Genomic DNA, 19,965 nt, shown 5'->3' on the forward strand with positions numbered 1-19,965 from the left:
GGCCACCAAGTGACATCTCCCCAGCAATACATCGCCCGGGACCGAGTACCCCATAGCCCTGGGCGACACAGTATTACACCGCCCGGGACCGAGTACCCCATAGCCCTGGGTGACACAGTATTTTATAATCAGCCAGAAGTCGGCTAATCAACTACAGAAATAAAAGTAGATGAATGAAGGAGAATGATGTCAACCATCACTACCCACTGGCTAAATACACATAGCTCCAGGTAATGTATACATTTTCTGGACTATAAGATGCACATAAGTTTAGAAATAAAAAAATATTCCATACTGGTTAAAACTTTTCTGGTAGTCTAAGGTGGTTGAAGACTTAAGGGCCATTTACACGCTGCGACATCGATAACGATATATATCGTCGGGGTCACGGTGTTTGTGACGCACATCCGGCCTTGTTAGCGACATCGCAGCGTGTGACAGCTAGGAGCGACCTTCAACGACCACAAAAGAGGCAAAAATCGTTTGTCTTTGAGAGGTCGTTTAATTACCAAAAATTGTTGTCTGGTGAGTAGCGATGTTGTTCGTCGTTCCTGCGGCAGCACACATCGCTGTGTGTAACACCACAGGAGCGACGAACATCTCCTTACCTGCGTCTACCGGCAATGAGGAAGGAAGGAGGCGGGTGGCATGTTTTGGCTGCTCATCTCCGCCCCTCCTCTGCTATTGGACGGCTGCCGTGTGACGTCGCTGTGACGCTGCACAAACCGCCCCCCCCCCTTAGAAAGGAGGCGGTTCGCCGGCCAGAGCGACGTCGCAGGGAAGGTAAGTCTGTGTGACGGGTGTTAGCGATGTTGTGCGCCGCGGGCAGCGATTTGCCCGTGACACACAAACGACATGGGCGGGTACGCTCGCTAGCGATATCGGTACCGATATCGCAGCGTGTAACGTACCCTTTAATGTCACTAGTCCTGGTAATCTGGGGAAAAAGAGAAAGTTCATATTTTATTGTCTCGTAAGTTAGGATAAAATTGACAGTTTAGTTTTACTATATTTTCTTCCCTGGGGTCTAGAATAAAATTGTATTATTTTCTGGTAGTTTTGGGTAAAATTGTCGGGGTAAAGAGGACTTGTCACTTGCCCAAACAAATTGAGTTAAATATCTTGCAAAAATCCGTTAGCTCCCCTGATTCTGCTGCTTATTTCCATCTTGCATTTGACGCTACGTCGCTCCATTGCAGAGATATTCACTTTTGTTTCTTTTGGAGTGCAGTATGTGAAATCTCTGTTTCTAGATTAACTGGATGTTTACTCATAGTTTTCTCTTGGGGAGAGCTTTCAGCCCTCCATGCCATGTCTGCAGCTTCTAAGGCTGCTAGATCAGCAGCAGCATCTTGGAAGAAGGGATGAAAACACTCACTTTAGAGAAAACTGTGACGTTGAACTGCAAGCTGAGATTTCACATATTGCACTCCAAAAACAACAAATGTTAATAGAGTGTTCTATTTCCTGGTAGTCTAGGGTGCAACTAGCACTTAATACCCAGTAGTAGCTTACTGTATTGTATAGAAAGGTGTTCATATCTTTTTCCTGGTGGGTTACAGTGAAATAGAGGGTTTAAATGTTATTTATAGGATAAAAGTGAAGGTTAATACCTGGCTATGTAGGGTGCTCAAATCTTGTGTTCTAGAATATATGAACATGGGAGGTTAATACCTGATGTGGAATGCAAATGAGGGAATACGTATATTGTTCCCCGATGTGCTAGGGTAAAATCCGAGTTAATACTTGCCTCCTCAGACTCCCGGAGGAGTCCTGTGATGTCTTGTCTGGGTGTTCTTATAGGTCATTCATTTTACCTTTCTGTCCATGAACCTCACAGTAATTTTCTTGAAGAGATTACTCTATAAAAGCTCTCCCTGGTCCTTAAAGACTTTGTATTATAAAGACATATTGCTGTCGTTTGTTATAACCTACAATCCCATAAACAATGAATAGTGTGGTTCTCATAAGGGACCATCACTCCATTCAATGAGGACACTATAGAGCTCTGAACATAAACAATGGGGTTCCTAGAAGTGGGGCTCCCACTGACAAGTAAGATATGCCACCCACCCTATTTGCCAAAAACTACCTCTGATTGTACAAAAATAGACTATATATATATATATATATATATATATATATATATATATATATATATATATATATACACACACACACACACACACACACACACACACACACATACACACACACACACACATGAAACCAGACGGTTTCCGCCAGAGAACTTAAAGCTTGGGCAGAAATGGCTCTGCCAAATGGACAATGACTTGAAGCATACTGCCAAATTGGTTACAAAGTGGCTTAAGGATAACAAAGTCAATGTTTTGGAGTGGCCATCACAAAGACCTGATTTCAATCCTATTGAAAATTTATGGGTAAAGCTAAAAAGACCGGTGCGAGCAAGATGATCTACACATATGGCTCAGTTACACGAATTATGTCACGAGGAATGGGCCCAAATTCCTACCAACTATTGTGAGAAACTTGTGGAAGGAGATCCAAAACTTTTGACCTGAGTCATACAGTGTAAGGGCAAAGGTACCAAATACTAATGAAATGTATGTAAACTTTTTACTTTACAGAAAATAATAAAAATGGCTTAAAACATTCTCTCTCATTATTCTGGCATTTGGCAAATATAAATACTTTTGGTGATCTTAATTGACCTAAAATGGGAAACGTTTATCTTGCTCGGACTGGCCCACAGGAAAACCGGAGAATTCTCTGGTGGGCCCCTTTCAAGTAGTACATCACTTACCCTCCAAACATAATCATTAGTTGGCACAATACACTTGTTTCACTATGTACAGACAAAAGGAACCATCTTATTGTTCTTTTTACAAACTACCCAGTATATTATTATATAGAAGCATAGGTAAATTTGTGACTGTAATATTTGTATATAGTTGATCAGTGGTCCTCCGAGTCAATGTTACTGGTTTGGTGGGCTCCTGTTGCCTTAGCCTGACACTGTATATGAGTAAAGAAAATTTTAAAAATCCTAAAAATGTACGTCAGACGCGTTTGTAATAATTTAACGCTGTGTATGTAATAGTTTTACGATGTGCATTTAGCATGGTCATTAGTAACACTTGAACTGTAGATATAAAAGTTTGTGAACTTCTGAAACACATCAATTTTTATCTATTTATTTTTTTAGAAACCCAGCAATTAACAAGACTCTTCAGCTATAACAAACGACAACATTTCACAGTCCTGCCCTATGTGAGGACCGCTTGTAGCTTCCCAAGTCATGAATCATACAGAGCTGTTTATGTGGACTGCGAGCACGAGACCTATTCTTCAATTGAAAACATATGTCTGCCCGGCAGAATATTTTTGGAAATAATCAGCTAATGAAAAGCGGCCCGATGACACGAGAGCGCTGCTCGGATTTTGTTTAATGTACATTGATTTTTTTTTATTATGTCCGTCGCTTCCTACTCAGATGTCAACATTTAGGATCCCAGTGCGTTATCTGGACCACGGCTTAAATTCCTTTTCCAATGGCCTGTAAACACTCAGATGTCAGGGATTTACTCCGAGCATGGAAAGGAAGAAAACAAGTGCAGAACTAGGGCTACTTTAACCGGAAAACTACATAAGTGAAACTCAATATTTATCCGCAAATATAAAATCTTGCATTGATGTCATCAAGTCTTGCTACGGTTTTCAACTTTTACATATATAGGTTGTCCAGATTTGGGGAAAAAAAATCTCAGTCGCTGCAGTATTCTGAATCCTGAGAGTGTGTGAACCGCCTATGCGAGCGGGCAAAGACATGACCACCACAAGCATGCGTTTTGTATACTTGTCGGCACGTGCCAACTAGACTTGCCTTCTCAATAGTAATGCATTAGTGAAGAACTGACAAGCATGTCTAGTCTGAATGTGAACGGACGTTTGTAAATCTAATATATGTAACTGCCCGCCCTCACTGGCAATAATGGTGGATCCTGACAGCGTGCGCAACGTATACTGTCAAGATTCAGAAGTCAATAACAGGAGATGAAGGGTTAAAATCCGTGCTCCACCTGCAGACCCGCACACTAGATATATGGCCATATATCTAGTGTGTGGCTCTGCAGGTGGAGCGCAGATTTTAAAGAGGTTGGCCCATAACTTTACATTGATGGACAATCCTTAGGATAGGTCATCAATGTCTGATCGCCTGGGATACGACACTTCACACCCCCGACGATCAGCTGTTCTCCGTGCCGGAGGTGGCAGCATTCAGCTAGAAATGCTCAGATCCGGAGCTGGTCCATCTCCTGATATTGTATGCGGGAGGTACTGGACATCCACCTCCTAGCATTGATTGGGAAGCAGATGTGCAGTACCCGGCCGCTACCACTATCAGAAGACAGGGCAGCTCCGGAACTGAGCATTTCCGGCTGCCTGCTGCTGCCGCCAGCACCAAGAACAGCTGATCAGAGGGGGTGCCAGGTGTTAGACCCCAACCAATCAGACAGTGATGGCCTATCCTAATGATGTGTTAAAGTAATGGCCAACTACTTTAACCCTTCATCTCCTGCTATATATTTCTGCAATCAAACGGGCCCCAGCAGCCACATTTTTTGAGCATATAAATGGGTTGTGGTGAGCCTACTGATTTTCTCGCCGATGAGACCCTATTGTGCTGGTCTTTCCTTTAATAGGATTCATAAGCCTACAGTCACAAAGCGAGATTGAGGACTTCCATCATGGACAACCCCAAGAACTTTTAGTTTTGTTTTAGTTTTTTGGTTTGTTTTTTTTAACCTTTTTCTCACTTTTTACCTATGCAACATATGAAAATTCTTCGTTTTCCCAAAAGCCATCAACAAGCTGCTGCTTACGGAATTATTAGGGATGACCATGTGGGTAATCTGTGGCTGTCAATCAAATACATGTGAACCTACTACCTGCCCGTACTTGTTGCCACCTCTTCTAGTTTGCAGGGATGCGGCAGGTAGTAGTAGGTTAGTAGGAATCTGGTCCAGCGGTCAATGTCCTGTGAATCTCAACGTTAATAATTAGGGGTTCGTTTGTATTATTTATACTTTTTTTCTTATTATTTATCCTTTATGAGACTCTATTATATAATTATAACTTGTGTTTCATATTATACTCTGCAGCTCGGCTCATTAACACATGAACTTTAAAAGGAAGATTCACATGTGACATATTTTATGCTACAGATTTGACCACACTGAATCCATGGTAAAATCTGATGAATGGTCTTTGTTCTATCCATGTGGAGCTCATCACTAGTTACGAATATCAAGCATCTGAGCATGGTAGTGCCCGCTCATTACTAGTTACGAGTACTGAGCACCCGAGCATGGTAGTGCCCGCTCATCACTAGTTACGAGTACTGAGCACCTGAGCATGGTTAGTGCTCACTCATCACTAGTTACGAGTACTGAGCACCCGAGCATGGTAGTGCCCGCTCATCACTAGTTAGGAGTACTGAGAACCTGAGCATGGTAGTGCCCGCTCATCACTAGTTAGGAGTACTGAGAACCTGAGCATGGTAGTGCCCGCTCATCACTAGTTACGAGTATTGAGCACCCGAGCATGGTAGTGCCCGCTCATCACTAGTTACGAGTATTGAGCACCCGAGCATGGTAGTGCTCACTCATCACTAGTTACGAGTACTGAGCACCCGAGCATGGTAGTGCCCGCTCATCACTAGTTACGAGTATTGAGCACCCGAGCATGGTAGTGCCCACCTCATCACTAGTTACGAGTACTGAGCACCCGAGCATGGTAGTGCCCGCTCATCACTAGTTAGGAGTACTGAGAACCTGAGCATGGTAGTGCCCGCTCATCACTAGTTACGAGTACTGAGCACCCGAGCATGGTAGTGCCCGCTCATCACTAGTTACGAGTACTGAATACCCGAGCATGGTAGTGCCCACCTCATCACTAGTTACGAGTACTGAGCACCCGAGCATGGTAGTGCTCCCTGATCACTAGTTACGAGTACAGAGTACCCGAGCATGGTAGTGCCCACCTCATCACTAGTTACGAGTACTGAGCACCCGAGCATGGTAGTGCTCACTCATCACTAGTTAAGAGTACTGAGCACCCGAGCATGGTAGTGCTTACTCCTCACTAGTTACGAGTACTGAGCACCCGAGCATGGTAGTGCCCACCTCATCACTAGTAGTTAAGTACAGTATATTCTGTGGAAGTTCAGATGTTATTCAGTTTTATAAAACATTTAATCCCCTGCCAACATATTCTTTGCAGTGCAGACACCGAACCTCACTTGCTCATTTATATAGTGAGTTTATATTACACAGTATATACATGGGGCTCAGTGATGGCAAAAGTCATATACATAAAAACGGTTATATACCAGGCAAAACCTTTTAAGGCTTGTTCGATTTTGTGCAATACAAAGACAATGCTTTGCTAGCTTAGCAATCTAATGAAATAAACAGGCCAAAGCAAAGCGACTTGTGCGCACCCCACTAGCTCCCCATGCTAGCTTCCTCTCCCCTGCTATGCCCCGGGGCTATGGGCCCGATTCATCAGTTTGTGCCAGAGATCATTTTTGCACAACAGTACTTCCAGTATCCCCCAGTGGAATACAATATGTGTCTAATTTTTCTTTTACACAGTAGAAGACGAATGTATGACAATCCAATGCTTATTGAAAGGGTCCTGTGACTTTTTATTCTAAAAAGGATAAAAAAAAAACCCCAAAAAATAAGAATCTTTATATTTCTGACAATTCATCAACATGGTCCATCCATTTTCATGCAACTGAGAAAAAATTAACTAGCATAAATAAATGACTTACCCCCCCCCACACACACAAATGATCAATTGTGTTAATTCTCACACATTACTAAAAGTCTTACATTTCATTAACAGTAGTTACTAGACGATGGTACAGGATATGGGTTTGAGGTCTAATGTGGGTCTGGTTAAACAAGGACGTCTTGAAGATTGCTTACAGGAAAACAAATCTTATTGATCTCCTTCCTCCCAAGTAACAAAAGTTATCAGAGCTGCAATCACTGCCTGACTGGCAACACGGGGAAGGGGGGGGGGGGGTCTCCATCAACACTCTCCAAAAGTATCCGGAACAAGAGAAAGTTTTATAATGTCTCAAGGCAAGATTTCTTTTTGTTGTCCTCTTGTGTCAAGTTGGTAAAATATTCATTTCTTTAATCTGTACCATGGTAGTGGGCCAACATTATGTCCGTTACACAAGGGGTGTCACCCAACTTCAGGACTCCTACACACTAGAGCGCCATGTCCATGGAGTCTGACCAGAGCCTAAGGAACTCTACATGGTGCCCCTTGTTGCTTCCACATGGCACCCCATGTTGCTTTCATATGGTACCCCATGTTGCCTTCAAGTGGCACGCACCCCATGTTGCCTTCATATGGCACCCCATGTTGCCTTCATATGGCACCCCATGTTGCCTTCATATGGCACCCCATGTTGCCTTCATATGGCACCTGATGTTTCCTTCATATGGCACCCCATGTTACCTTCATATGGCACCTGATGCACCTGATGTTGCCTTTAAATGGCTCCTAATGTTGCCTTTATATGGCACACCATGTTTCCTTCATACGGCACCCCATGTTGCCTCCATATGGTGAACTATGTTGCCTCCTTCTGGAATCCTATGTTGCTTATGTAGGCTACCTAATGTTGCCTCCGTATGCCACGTAATGTTGCCGCCGTATGCCACCTAATGTGCCTCCATATGCCACTTAATGTTGACGCCGTATGGCACCTAATGTTGCCTACGTATGCTACCTAATGTTGTCGCCGTATGGCACCCAATGTTGCCGCCGTATGGTATCTAATGTTGCCTCCGTATGCCACCTAATGTTGCCTCCATATGGCACCTAATGTTGCCGCCGTATGGCACCCAATGTTGCCGCTGTATGCCACCTAATGTTGCCGCCGTATGGCACCTAATGTAGCCTCCATATGCCACCTAATGTTGCTTCCATATTGCTTTTACCAATTTAGAAATGTTGAAGTCTCATTTCCCATCAACCCTGGAATTGCGCCAATTGCACCAGAACCTCCCATTTATGGGTTGGTTTTGTGTAAACCCTGCCCTTTTCGGCTGGGGGCATCCCTGTATTTGCCAGGACTGCTCCTAAAAACTTGTGATAGTCCTGTCTCTTATGAATTCAGGACTGTTGGTAACTATTCAGATTTTGCACTGGGATCTATAGACTTTCCTATCTCTTTATAAAAATTTACATATTGTCCCAGTGTGATTAAAAAAAAACAAAACACAAAGTACCAGATAATCACCTTTGGATTCCCCACCTTTCTCCCTCCTACCGGTATGTCCTCCAGTGAGGCCATTGATTGGCTGCCAAAGTCACATATTGACCACGGTGGAAGAGGAGACCAGAGTGAGAAACGAAAACTGTGATGATGGATCGTGACTGGGTATATACTTCTTATTTTTGGACCACGTTGAGGTCATACTAAAAATCATAAGAAGCAAATACTCACCTTCTGATCCCTCTATCCCCTCAAGTCATGTCCCCCACCAGCCTCACCATCTTTGGAGATCGGCATGTGGCCAAAGTGGGTACACAATCAGTGGGATGAAGGATCGGTGTGGTATGGAAAGCGAGAATGTGGTGTATATTTTTTACTATACTGAGACCGTATGCAAAGTTACAGAAAGGGGCAGAACAACCCTTTAGGGGTCCTACTGTGGATCTCAATGTAAAATTGGTGTGCTTGAATACAGTCCTGGATTTGCCAGGACTATCACAATTTATCAAAAACAGTCCTAAGACTTAGGGTGGGGATTTAACAAAAGCCACCCATGGGAGGTGCTTGGAAGATCGGGGGGGTCCGCAGCGGGACTAAACAACCCAAAATTGCCAACATCTCAGTTACGTCTCTGGCAAATCTGTACGACTAGGTGACAATCTCATATGAACTGTATTGACAACCCATTACAGCTAGTACAAAGCCATAATATGGTCACGTCCAACAGGCCATAAATATAAGGATAGCTGTAATTTGGCTGGCTTCCCCATTAGCATGGCTTACAGACATATTCGGGAAGAATTATGAAACGGTCCAAAAGACAAACTATCTCCGTTGCTCACAGCAACCAATAAGAGAGCAGCTTTCATTTCATTTTCTGCTTTTGACAAATGCAAGCTGCTCTGTGATTGGTTGCTATGAACTAAAAGAAGGAAAACTTATCTGTCCATAGCAACCAAACACTGCAGCTTCCATTTCACAGTCTGCTCTTGAAAAATAAAAGCGTTTGGTTGCTACAGGCAATGAAGACAGCATGTCAAGGCGAGAATAATGCGAAGATGAAATCCAATCCTTGTTTACTTCTGTTCACTTTATTGTAAATGGATCCTGTTGAAATCACAAGGATATACGGACAAAAAAAATAATGATGGTGACCGGTTTCATATTCTTCCTTTATCGTATGATATGTCAGCATGACATATCCCATTTATGACTACCGGGCCTACTAAAATGCAGCAAAATTCTAAAATGTACGATAATTCAAGAAAAAATAGTCTTAAAAATCAGATTAACAAGGAAATTACGGTTCTTAGTGGTCTGTCATTTTGAGGGTAGAAACCCATAAGTAGAAATTAGTAGTGTGAACAACAAAAACATAAAGGAACATAAAACAAAACCCCACATCTGTGGCCAGGTGAACTGCGAAACCTTGGCAGGTATTACAATGAATGATTTGTAGAGCCCCTGAACCCATCAGGGCATTACTAGGTACTGCATCCTGACCCCGATGCAGGGCCTACCCCCAGGGACCTGAAAGCCCAATGCCGGTACCTTAATACACACATAATATCCCCAGTTCCCTCACCCAGACAGACAGTAGGTCAGTTGGTGGAGACCAGTGAAGGAGACGGACGTGTCTCAAACGGGGTCATGTAACGGTGACCTGACGGGCACAGGAGAGTGGTTGCCAGGGAGGGTACAAACAGGTACCCCTGGAACCAAGGCACTGACGGGGCACAGGGCCCTAGGTTAGGTGAATGCTCTAAGCAGCCTAACAAATACCTGCACAGAAAGGGAACCTTCACGGCCCTCACTGACCCAAGAATCCAAGGGCACCAGCAGTAACGATTGAGTGTTTGCAACGATTGATGTTGCTAATGGTCATAACCATGGATACCCTAGGTCCTGCAATGCCCTGAACATGAGGTAAGCAACATAGTAAATCAGAAGAACTATGCTACATTTCTAATTGGATATTTGCTAATATTATTATTATTACACCTACTGCATATTGGGAAAGGACCCAATACCCCTTTAAATGCCACTCTTAGGGTACGTTCACACGGTCCGGCAACACTACGTCATGGATGCAGAGTCAGCCCTCCTACGGCGCCATGAGTGTTCTCGGCAGAAAACTACAACTTCCCATGCCCACAATCAGGGTTCGCTGTGCTGCAGAATTTTGTTATATTCTCCCAGCGGAGATCACTCGGTGTCCGCAACATAAATTGACACGCTGTGGGTCAGGAAGCCGCGATGCAGGTCAGTTTATGCTGCGGAGACAAGAAGCACAGTGGGCAGGAGATTTCTATAAATCCCATCCACTGTGCTTATACTGCACAACACAGCGTTTTGGACACAGCAAAAACACTCTGCATCCAAAATGCTCCAAACCCTGATCGTGGCACATACCCTCAGTGTATGTTCACATGTTGCTTTTTTTGCTGCTTTTCATCTGCAGCAAAACCTGCTCTCTTGGTCGTTAAAAAACCTGATTTCAAAAAGTAGATTTTGCTGTGTTTTTGTCTCACAATATGGCGACATAATATACATAATACATAAGCCACTAAATGAAAAGATTTTTTTTTAAAAAAAGCCTTTATATTAATATAAAAGAAAAACTGAACAATTTAATATATCCGTAATTGTACACATCTGAAGACTCAATCTTCCAAAAAACTATAGAGTAGAAAAACAATGGCGGATTACAGGGTTTTTGTTGTTTTTTTTCCACTTCACAGCACTTAGAACTTTTTTTCTTTTTTTTCAGTACATTACATGGTAATTGTCCAGGTACAAACAAGTCCCCATAGGGCTATAGCTACGTTAAAATGAAAAATGATGGCTGTTGGAAGAAGAGTAGGAAAAAACTAAAAATCAAAAAACGAAAATTGACTGCGTCCTTAAAGAGATAAGATACGTCTCACATGATGCATGCCATGAAATCACATAAATGAATATACCCTTAGGGTCTGAACTCCCTATTTTGGTTATCTGAAAGAATCAGGGGACCACCAGGAGCCCCTGAATTCCACAGCTTATCGACACGGACAACATAGGGCGATTAGTTGCTGCTCTATCTTATCGGGTGCTGAATCCTTTCCTTGTGCGCGGAGAGTTTACAGGCAAAACTTTAGTACTTTTTTTATTAGTAAATTGGAGGACTATATGTCATTCCCACTTCGCTAGTTTTCGGACATGAAAAAATTTGGGTCAAAAAAAGTTTTTTTGGGTTGTAGATATCAAGTTTTTGATCTTTTGAATCACTAATGTTGTATTTTATAAAAAAAAAAAAAATAAAAATACATAACTAAACAAATCCCAAAATAATGCAACCGGAGATATTTTAGCAGCGGAAGCAAATAAATGACTTGGCAATGAATTTGGGTTTTTACTAGTGCGGAAAAAGGCGCTTCCAATAGTAAAGTGATCATTGGAATAGTCACCCTGTTTGAATGACATACAGAGTACATATATATATATATATTATATATATATATTGTATACATATATGTCGTATACATATATATTGTATATATATATATATATATATATACATACATATATATCTATATATATATATATATCCATCTCTGTTGTGTATATATCATATATATGTGTGTGTATATATATATATATATATATATATATATATAGATAGATGTAGAGATATATATATATAGAGATATATATATGCACATGCCATTGTGAATCACAACTGTAGGCTGTGAGCCCTCACGGGCAGGGTCCTATCTCCTCCTATACCTGTCTGTTTTGTATTGTTAATGATTGTTGTACTTGTTTTTATGTATACCCTTTTCACTTGTAAAGCGCCATGGAATAAATGGTGCTATAATCATTATTAATAATAATAATAATAATAATAATAATACATAAATAAATAAATAAATATACCACTGGCTTCTCCTCTTTTTTCCTGTGTCAGTCTACACTGTTATGCCGGAATTCTATTCGCGAGTCACAATAATCAGAAAGTAATGTAAAGCGAGCAATAAAGGAGTTATACAAAAAATGTAGAGTATCATCAGCAAGTCATGTCGTGCATGCGAATTAAAAAAATAAAATTAAAAAAAAATAATTCGATATAGGCTCCCTTAGTGCTCTTACCTCATCAGATTCCTCGCTGCCATAGAGGTACATTGCTGTAGTCCCCCCGCAAATAAACTTAGGAAGCCTGTACGTCCATCAGGCGACACACAGAAGAGTTTTTGTTGTGCTACAGCTGGAGACGACTCGTTCCCACGCTCAGACCTTTCTCCGAATAGTGGACATATAGATCTGTATGTATGGCAATGTCAGCACAGTGCAGCAGGCTGCGGTGGGCTCAGGGCAGCATTGCCTGGGAAGTCCATATCCGTTACTGAGGGATGGGAGGATTTACTTAGGAAAATAATGCAGGGATCTGGTAAATGAAGGTGGTCACATGGCGCAGGGGGGATGACTTCATTGGCTGCTTGAGGACTGGTGGAACGTTCGCAGACTACTTAGAAGTTTTCCTTTTTTTTCCCGGGGTGATGACAGACTCCAGTTACTCACCGAGAACTATACGGACACTTCACTTACTGTAAAGACGCTTTCACGTGAAGCACTGAGGGTTTACCAGACAATATTAGGAAACTGCAAGAAAAATAAGTATTCCTGTATGGTACGCCTCCCAAATATAGAGACCGGTTATATTTGCCTTCGGAGATAAGCTACAGGCTGTCATAAAACTGCAGTGATCGGCAGACAGACTTCCAGGGAGGCGCTGACATTTTGCTTGCAGCACGGTATACACTGGTTTCCTAACATATTGGATCCATATTATACGACCAAGTATTTGATCCACTGACGATTTTGCAAGTTTTCCCACCTACAAAGAATGGAGAAGTCTGTAATTTTTATCGTAGGTAAACTTCAACTGTCGGGAGATGCACGGCCAGTCCAAGCATTACGGTCCAATCTCATCTGAATGCACCCTTACCAGGAGAAGATGAACCTGTTCCTTACGGGAGCCACCGGCTTTCAGTGATGGGGGCGTGAATGGATTGGTTACATAGCACTGCTCACTATACCATAAGCACGCTCCAGAACTTTGATTGACAGCTCACTCTGCACTGATGCAGTGCCGAGCTTTGCCGCTCACTGTGTCATGAGCAATGTAGTGCTGTGAGTGGTGACTGTAGTCACTATGCGCACCCCTGTAAGGGGGTGTAAGGCTCGGCCACCCCAGACCTGCAAATTCACTGTGTGTAAAGTGTAATGTTTGAATTGAGAGAGAGAGATCGTGCAGCCGGATTCACGCGGCCGGGTCGGATCCGGATCGGACGCTGAAACCGCGCGGATCCGGATTTTTACAGTTCGGATCCGCTCAACACTAAATTTGATGTTATGGTGTAGTGTGTTTAAACGGCCATTAGATGGCCACAGCACGATAACTGCTTCCCTGAAACTCTCGGACTCGGGAGAGTTAATGGCAGGGAGGAGTTTAGATAGTAAAGTGGTTAGGAAGACAGAAAGGAACAGGAGAGTCTCTAAGGGGTACTTTGCACGTTGCGACATCGCTACTGTGATATCGTAGGGGTCAAATCGAAAGTGATGCACATCCGGCGCCGGCAACGATGTCACAACGTGTAAAGCCTAGATGCACCGATAAACAATCGCAAAAGCGTCGAAAATCAGTGATCTGTGTAGTGTCTGTCATTTCCATAATTTCGCTGCAGCGACAGGTACGATGTTGTTCCTCGTTCCTGCGGCAGCACATATCGCTGTGTATGAAGCCGCAGGAGCGAGGAACATCTCCTTACCTGCGTCCCGCCTGCAATGAGGAAGGAAGGAGGTAGGCGGGATGTTTACGTCCCGCTCATCTCTGCCCCTCCGCTTCTATTGGCCGCCTGCCGTGTGACGTCGCTGTGACGCCGCTCGACCCGCCCCCTTAGGAAGGAGGCGGGTCGCCGTCCAGAGTGACGTCGCAGGGCAGGTAAGTGCGTGTGAAGCTGCCGTAGCGATAATGTTCGCTACGGCAGCTATCACAAGAGATCGCATCTGCGACGGGGGCGGGGACTATCGCGCTCGGCATCGCTACAATCGGCTAGCGATGTTGCAGTGTGCAAAGTACCCCTAAGGGAGAGTAACAGGCCACATCTGAGGATGGCGTGGTGAGAGGAGAAACGCGTTAACTTTAATTTGGTGTGACTTTCGGGACGAATATGGGTCCCGGACATGCATGGTCCCGAAGAGGACTGTCCGAACTGGGTCCCAAGGTGTGGGCGAGTCCATGCGTCCTGGATGGTAAATTGGACTCATCATCTGAGTGTCTTTCATACATGCGCACTCCATGTGTGTCACAAGTGTGTTGCGTTTGACTGAGGTCGTTGCAGTATCTGTGATTCTGTCACGTCGAGAAGCAGATCATAGGTTCTCTTTAATATGAGTATATTTAACTTCATTTGGAACTGAAGGGATTAAAGGTTAGGCTATGTGCTCACATTGAGTTATTTCATCCGTTTATGTAGCGCCCACAGAAGGGGGTTCTCGGTCCCGGGCGGTAACAAATGGGAATGTCACTCTAGTGACCGTTGCCCGGTCCCGTGATCTGGGCCCCTTTTGTTAATGGGGTGTATTTACAGGGGAGATAAGAGTTTTTGTCATGTGACACCACCTGCGGGTTGCAGTTAATGATGGAGAACCGCTGCTGCTCAATGTGGGTACTCCCAGGGCTGGTGGTAGTGGCAGCTGTGATGGTAGGCCCTCCGCAGGTAGGGCTGTGCCTGGTAGTTGTAGTGGGGCAATAATCGAGACCACATCAGGTTGTCTTTAACAGTCTCTACTCACTGTGGCACCAGGGGTTGCTAGTTCAGGTCCCAGGAGGACCAGTGCCAATGTAGTGACCCAGGTTGCTCTGTCCCCGGCACTCTATGTAGATTGAATCCCTGTAGCGTGTAGCGTTTGGGGACCCCGTCCGTTCCTTGTGGGGTACAGTCTCCTTCTCCATACGGCAGGCAGTGCGGACCCTGCAGGGAGGTAAGTGTCCGAACCTCGATCCTAGTTTACTGCTGATGCCCCCGGATTATTTGGTTCGGTAAAGTCTGTGAAGGTGTCCTCACCGGGCAGGTATTTGCCAAACAGTCTAAAACTTGTGCTTGACCTAGGGCCCTGTGACCCGTGCGTGCTCCGGTCCCAGTGGTATCTCGGTACCCACCCTGGCGATCTCTCCCCTGTGCCCCCGAGGTCACCGTTACACGGACCCAGCTCCGGCACGTCCGCACACCTCTCCTGTGTGCTCCCGACTCTCTACTCACTACTGACTGACTGACCCCTCCCACCAGGCTGGCTATACCCAGGGACTCGTTCCCATGGAGACCATCCCCTTACATGGTTAACCCTCTATGCCCAGTGTGAAGAGGAGAACTAGGATTTAGATTGTGTTTTGGTGGGAAAAGGCACTAGTACTCCAGGTCCCAGGGAGTAGGTCTCGCATCCTCAAGAGGATGCAGTTCCCTGTAGTGCCCTGAGGGTCTCAGGGGCGCTACATTTACGCTGTGTATTGCACTGCAGTGTAAACGTTGCATTTGAGAGCACAGCGATTTGCATGCTGAAATTTTGATCAAAATCGCTGCGCCCAAAAAAGCAACATAACGCTTATTTCGTGCGCAATGGATGGTGCTCCCACTCTGTCTATGGGAGAGGCAGCATCCAGAGCGCATGAAATCGTCATCTATTCTGCAGACACACTGCATCCGTTACGAAGTGTTTCTGCAGCGATTTGAAGCGCACACGCACTGCCACATCGATGCAGAATATTTGTCACGGCACTACGCAACGTGCGCACATAGCCTTACTTGGTGATTCTGCTTAGATTTCATTTAGCTCCAATCTCAGCTGCAGCACCTTAATGCCACATCCCTTCATTATTTAAACTCACTCCTGGCTCTCCCATATGCTAGTGATAGATCCTCTATACTGACCACATTGAAGGAGCCTGTCTCTGGAGAAGCTGAGGTGTTCATTTCAGTTGCAGCTGTGAAGTTTTCTGCTGAAGAAGCTGAGAAATGATATTTGTTATTTCTTTCCCCACCCATTTGTCACACCTCCCTCATGCTGTCTTATCGCAGTAGTGAGAGGAGTGTCTTGCTGGCCTACCCACTGGTCAGTAAGTTCAGGGCCAGCAAAGGCCTAGGCATTAGGGAGCACAGGGATCAGCCACAGGTGAGGCAAGTGGCGACCCCTCTTCTTAGCTCCCAGGCCATACCTTTAAATCTTCCCTGATGTACTCCCCCCTGGTGTGCCATATACCTGGCTTTCCCTTGCCCTGGTGTGACAACATGTGATCACGGTTGCCACTTGACTTTTTTTTTTCTGGACAGCTTTTCAAAAAATTAGGTACAGCCAATATTTTTACGGACACATTGGAAATCCATAATGAATCATTAAGATTACACATACTTCTGATATAAAGACATCAACTGCATACACTTTAAAAATGATAATTAAAGTGAAAATAATCTATATAAATTACTTCAGCCTCAAAAAAATTACGGACTCCTTAATTTTTGTTTTTTTACGAACAAGGCAAAAAAACACCCTCTTTTCACAGACTGTTCTGGAAATTCTGGACAGTTGACAACCCTGCATGTGATGTACATGTATGTCAGTCACATTTTTGGAAGTGATTAAAGAGTCAATATTGACTTATTGTATAGCTTTCTCCGAAACCTGGCACCTAGACACCCCATTCTCTTCCATACTACGGTACGTAGTTATGGAGATTTATTAATTCTTTTTGAAAGAACACCTCATTTTCCATTAGAATTTCAATTGGTCGACAAGACAAGAACTTGATCATTTTGTTCTTCACGACTGTACAAGAGAACATTACAAAATTCATTTCTTAAGCATATCATCCATGCTTGAATTTTCCACTTGGCCCAAGAAGTCCACTGGGCGGCCAAGAAATAGGAGATGGACTATATTTTATGCAGTAAAAGTCAAGGACATTAGTACAGAGTGATTCACTTGCTACTTTATCCAGAAAAATTGCTGTAACTTCTAAAAGACGGTCGACCATACTGAAATTTGGACTGTATATACTTTTGTTCATGAAAAGTGAGAATGCCATGAACCTCAGTGACAGCAACGAGAAACATCCTCATGCCGAGTGGTCTTATTGCTCCGCCTGACGTCTCCACTACGAGGTAGACTTGCTGCACTCTTTTCTGCACATTGGTTGTCAATATGTGGTGCTTGTGTGACGCCCTGGGCAAGCCAGGGGTCACAGGTAATGACATCACCACACCCTACACCCCGGTTAGGCACATCTAAGCTAAACCAGAAATCCTTGTTGCCTTCCCCAGGGGCTGATGTCCACACCAGGGGGTGGACCCAGGCGGTTGGTCTCCACCCACCAAGGAGTTCACAGTCCTGGAGGAGGGAAAACTGGCAGATAAGTTTTGGAGGAGGAAGAGAAAGGAGTTAGAGTGAAGCTAGGAAAGTGGTAAAAGAGCAGCCTGAAGTGAGTCCGGGTGTGTGCCCCGGACTGAGACAGCAAGGTTAGCAGACGGCGGTGACCGTCTGCAGGAGTGGCCTATCGGAGTTGCTGTGAGGACCGTGGACGGGTGGTGGCCCGGCGGTACCGGACCGGTACACAAGGAGAAGCCAGCACCATTGGCAGGGGCCTTTCGGATCCCGGCAAGGCTAGGAGTCGCCGTGAATTTGCCAAATCCGTCAGTGAAGGGGACCCCCGGGTCTCTAAACAACTAAGTCCCGATTGAAGGCAACAGTCCAACCGTATGAGAGAGACACCGCCACCGCCAAGGCACCAGTTTCTCAGGGCCAGCGCCTGTGGGCAAAGAGGGGCTCCTCCGGCCCATATCCAAGTCGGGGAGCGGGTTACCGGTGGGAACCCATCGCAACCAACAGAAGTACTAGGTGCAGGGAAAGAGACAGTCACCGTTAACTACCGGGGAAAAGCAACAGCAGCCGTCTGTGGGAACCGTTTTTCCAGCCGTGTGTTTTACCGAGAACTGTGTCAACGTCTCAGGCTGAGTGAGTACCACCGTGCCGTACGGCACAGCGCTGCCCCCGCGACCCTGCACCTCACCAGGCCCTGCACCCGGCCTGCCATCCATCCCTACCACATCACTGGGCCCCGGGACAATCAATTCCCTACCCACGGAGGGGAGAAATAACAACAAAGCTGCTCCCTGTCACCGCTCCCGGGATCCCCATACAGAGCAGCGGTGGTGTCCACACAATCACCACAACCGTGGGTGGCGTCACGGACAATAAATCCCCAAAACCAATCCCCCTTTTCACTCACGGGCGAGGAGCGCCGCTCAAGTCCCCGGGATCCGGCACATCGCTCGAGCCACCGAGCGGCAGCAGCCGCAGCAGCAGCGGCAGCCGGACCCGAGCAGAGGGAGAGCGCAGCGTCCCCTCCTCCGCCCGCGACACTTGTAATTCACTCCTCCCAAATTCCTTCTTCATTTGTTAAGATACAGTTTGGAGAAGAGTGTTTTCATTGTGAAAACTTATTGGAAATCGTAGTCCTTAAAGAGCTGCCAAAGTGAGTTTCTATAGAAATTTGGAGGTCGAAATCCACCGTCCAAACTGTATATTCTGTCATTGGTGAATAAGCTGGAACGTACAGGAACATTACTGGATAGACATGATGGAGGACATCCGAAAATGTCTGAGGAAACAATTCAAGATATTAAACAGCGACTTCTGGCATCTTCATGTAAATCATTGCACAGGCTTTTCTACGAGACAGGCATGTCATATTCTACATGACGCATCTATAAGGGATAAGCAGGTTATCCTGTAAAACACACCCCCCGTACCATATCTACCTAAATGAAGACGAGAACCACGACTTTATTGCAGGAATGGCCACAGTTTTATTTTACCGTATATATGTATACCAAACTTGTGGCCCAACATGCCACTCAATTGTTAAACTTAACCTTATACATATATACCCGTATAACCAGAAACACCGATAGATCCGTCCGAGAGGCAAACCATCATTCCTAACCCCCCGGCCGTAACCTCCAAACCGGCCCAGAGGACCACCTCGGCCGTGACCACCCGGCCCGAGGTGAGGGGTAACAACGTTCCATCGTTAATTACTCCTACCCAGAACCTGCGGGACCTCCGCCCACAAGTTCCCATCCACTCCGAAGCCACTCCCCTTGAGCGACTTCGTACCAACAAGCCGACTGTCGGTACTCCCAACCTCTCAGACGGACCTATCACCCCGCCACAGGCCGGCCAAGTGACACCCTTACTTGGCCCGGGCCCCCCACACCCCCAGTGCTTGCTCTAGGCCATCCCTCAAACCCAACATCCATAAATCCAGACCCACATCAGTCAGGTGAACCCCATCTCTCCTTAGATACTGCTCCGTGGAATCCTCCAATTCTCTATGTCGCACCACCAACCCACCATTTCTCGCCACAAACCTGCCAATAGCCCGGTTCAGCTTGCTCCGAGCCCTATTAATACGGTCCACCGACCTCCCAAAACGCCACTGCGTCCGAGCTATAATGTCCGACCAAACGATAACTATGCCCGGGAACGCCCTCCACAAATGTAACAGGTCCAGCTTTATATCCCTTTTCAATTCCCTCGCCGACCTTACTCCCCAATCGTTCCCTCCCACATGCAAAATTAACACATCA

At 45.2% G+C, this 19,965-nt stretch overlaps 1 protein-coding gene across 4 annotated transcripts in view; it reads right to left on the minus strand.

The window, feature by feature from the left end:
* Positions 1 to 19,965, minus strand: part of CACNB2 (calcium voltage-gated channel auxiliary subunit beta 2) — a 462,222-nt gene that overhangs the window by 174,357 nt on the left and 267,900 nt on the right. Inside the window, exon 1 of one of the 4 annotated variants that reach the window (XM_075315589.1) lies at positions 12,413 to 12,602. The exons of the other annotated variants lie outside the window; for them this stretch is intronic. Coding sequence (XP_075171704.1) covers positions 12,413 to 12,445 — 33 coding nt within the window. The 5' untranslated portion in view covers positions 12,446 to 12,602. Of the gene's footprint in view, positions 1 to 12,412; positions 12,603 to 19,965 lie in introns of those variants that run through there. 4 annotated transcript variants of the gene reach the window in all.

This window comes from Anomaloglossus baeobatrachus, chromosome 6 (assembly GCF_048569485.1).
Source record: "Anomaloglossus baeobatrachus isolate aAnoBae1 chromosome 6, aAnoBae1.hap1, whole genome shotgun sequence".
Classification (NCBI taxonomy): Eukaryota; Metazoa; Chordata; class Amphibia; order Anura; family Aromobatidae; genus Anomaloglossus; species Anomaloglossus baeobatrachus.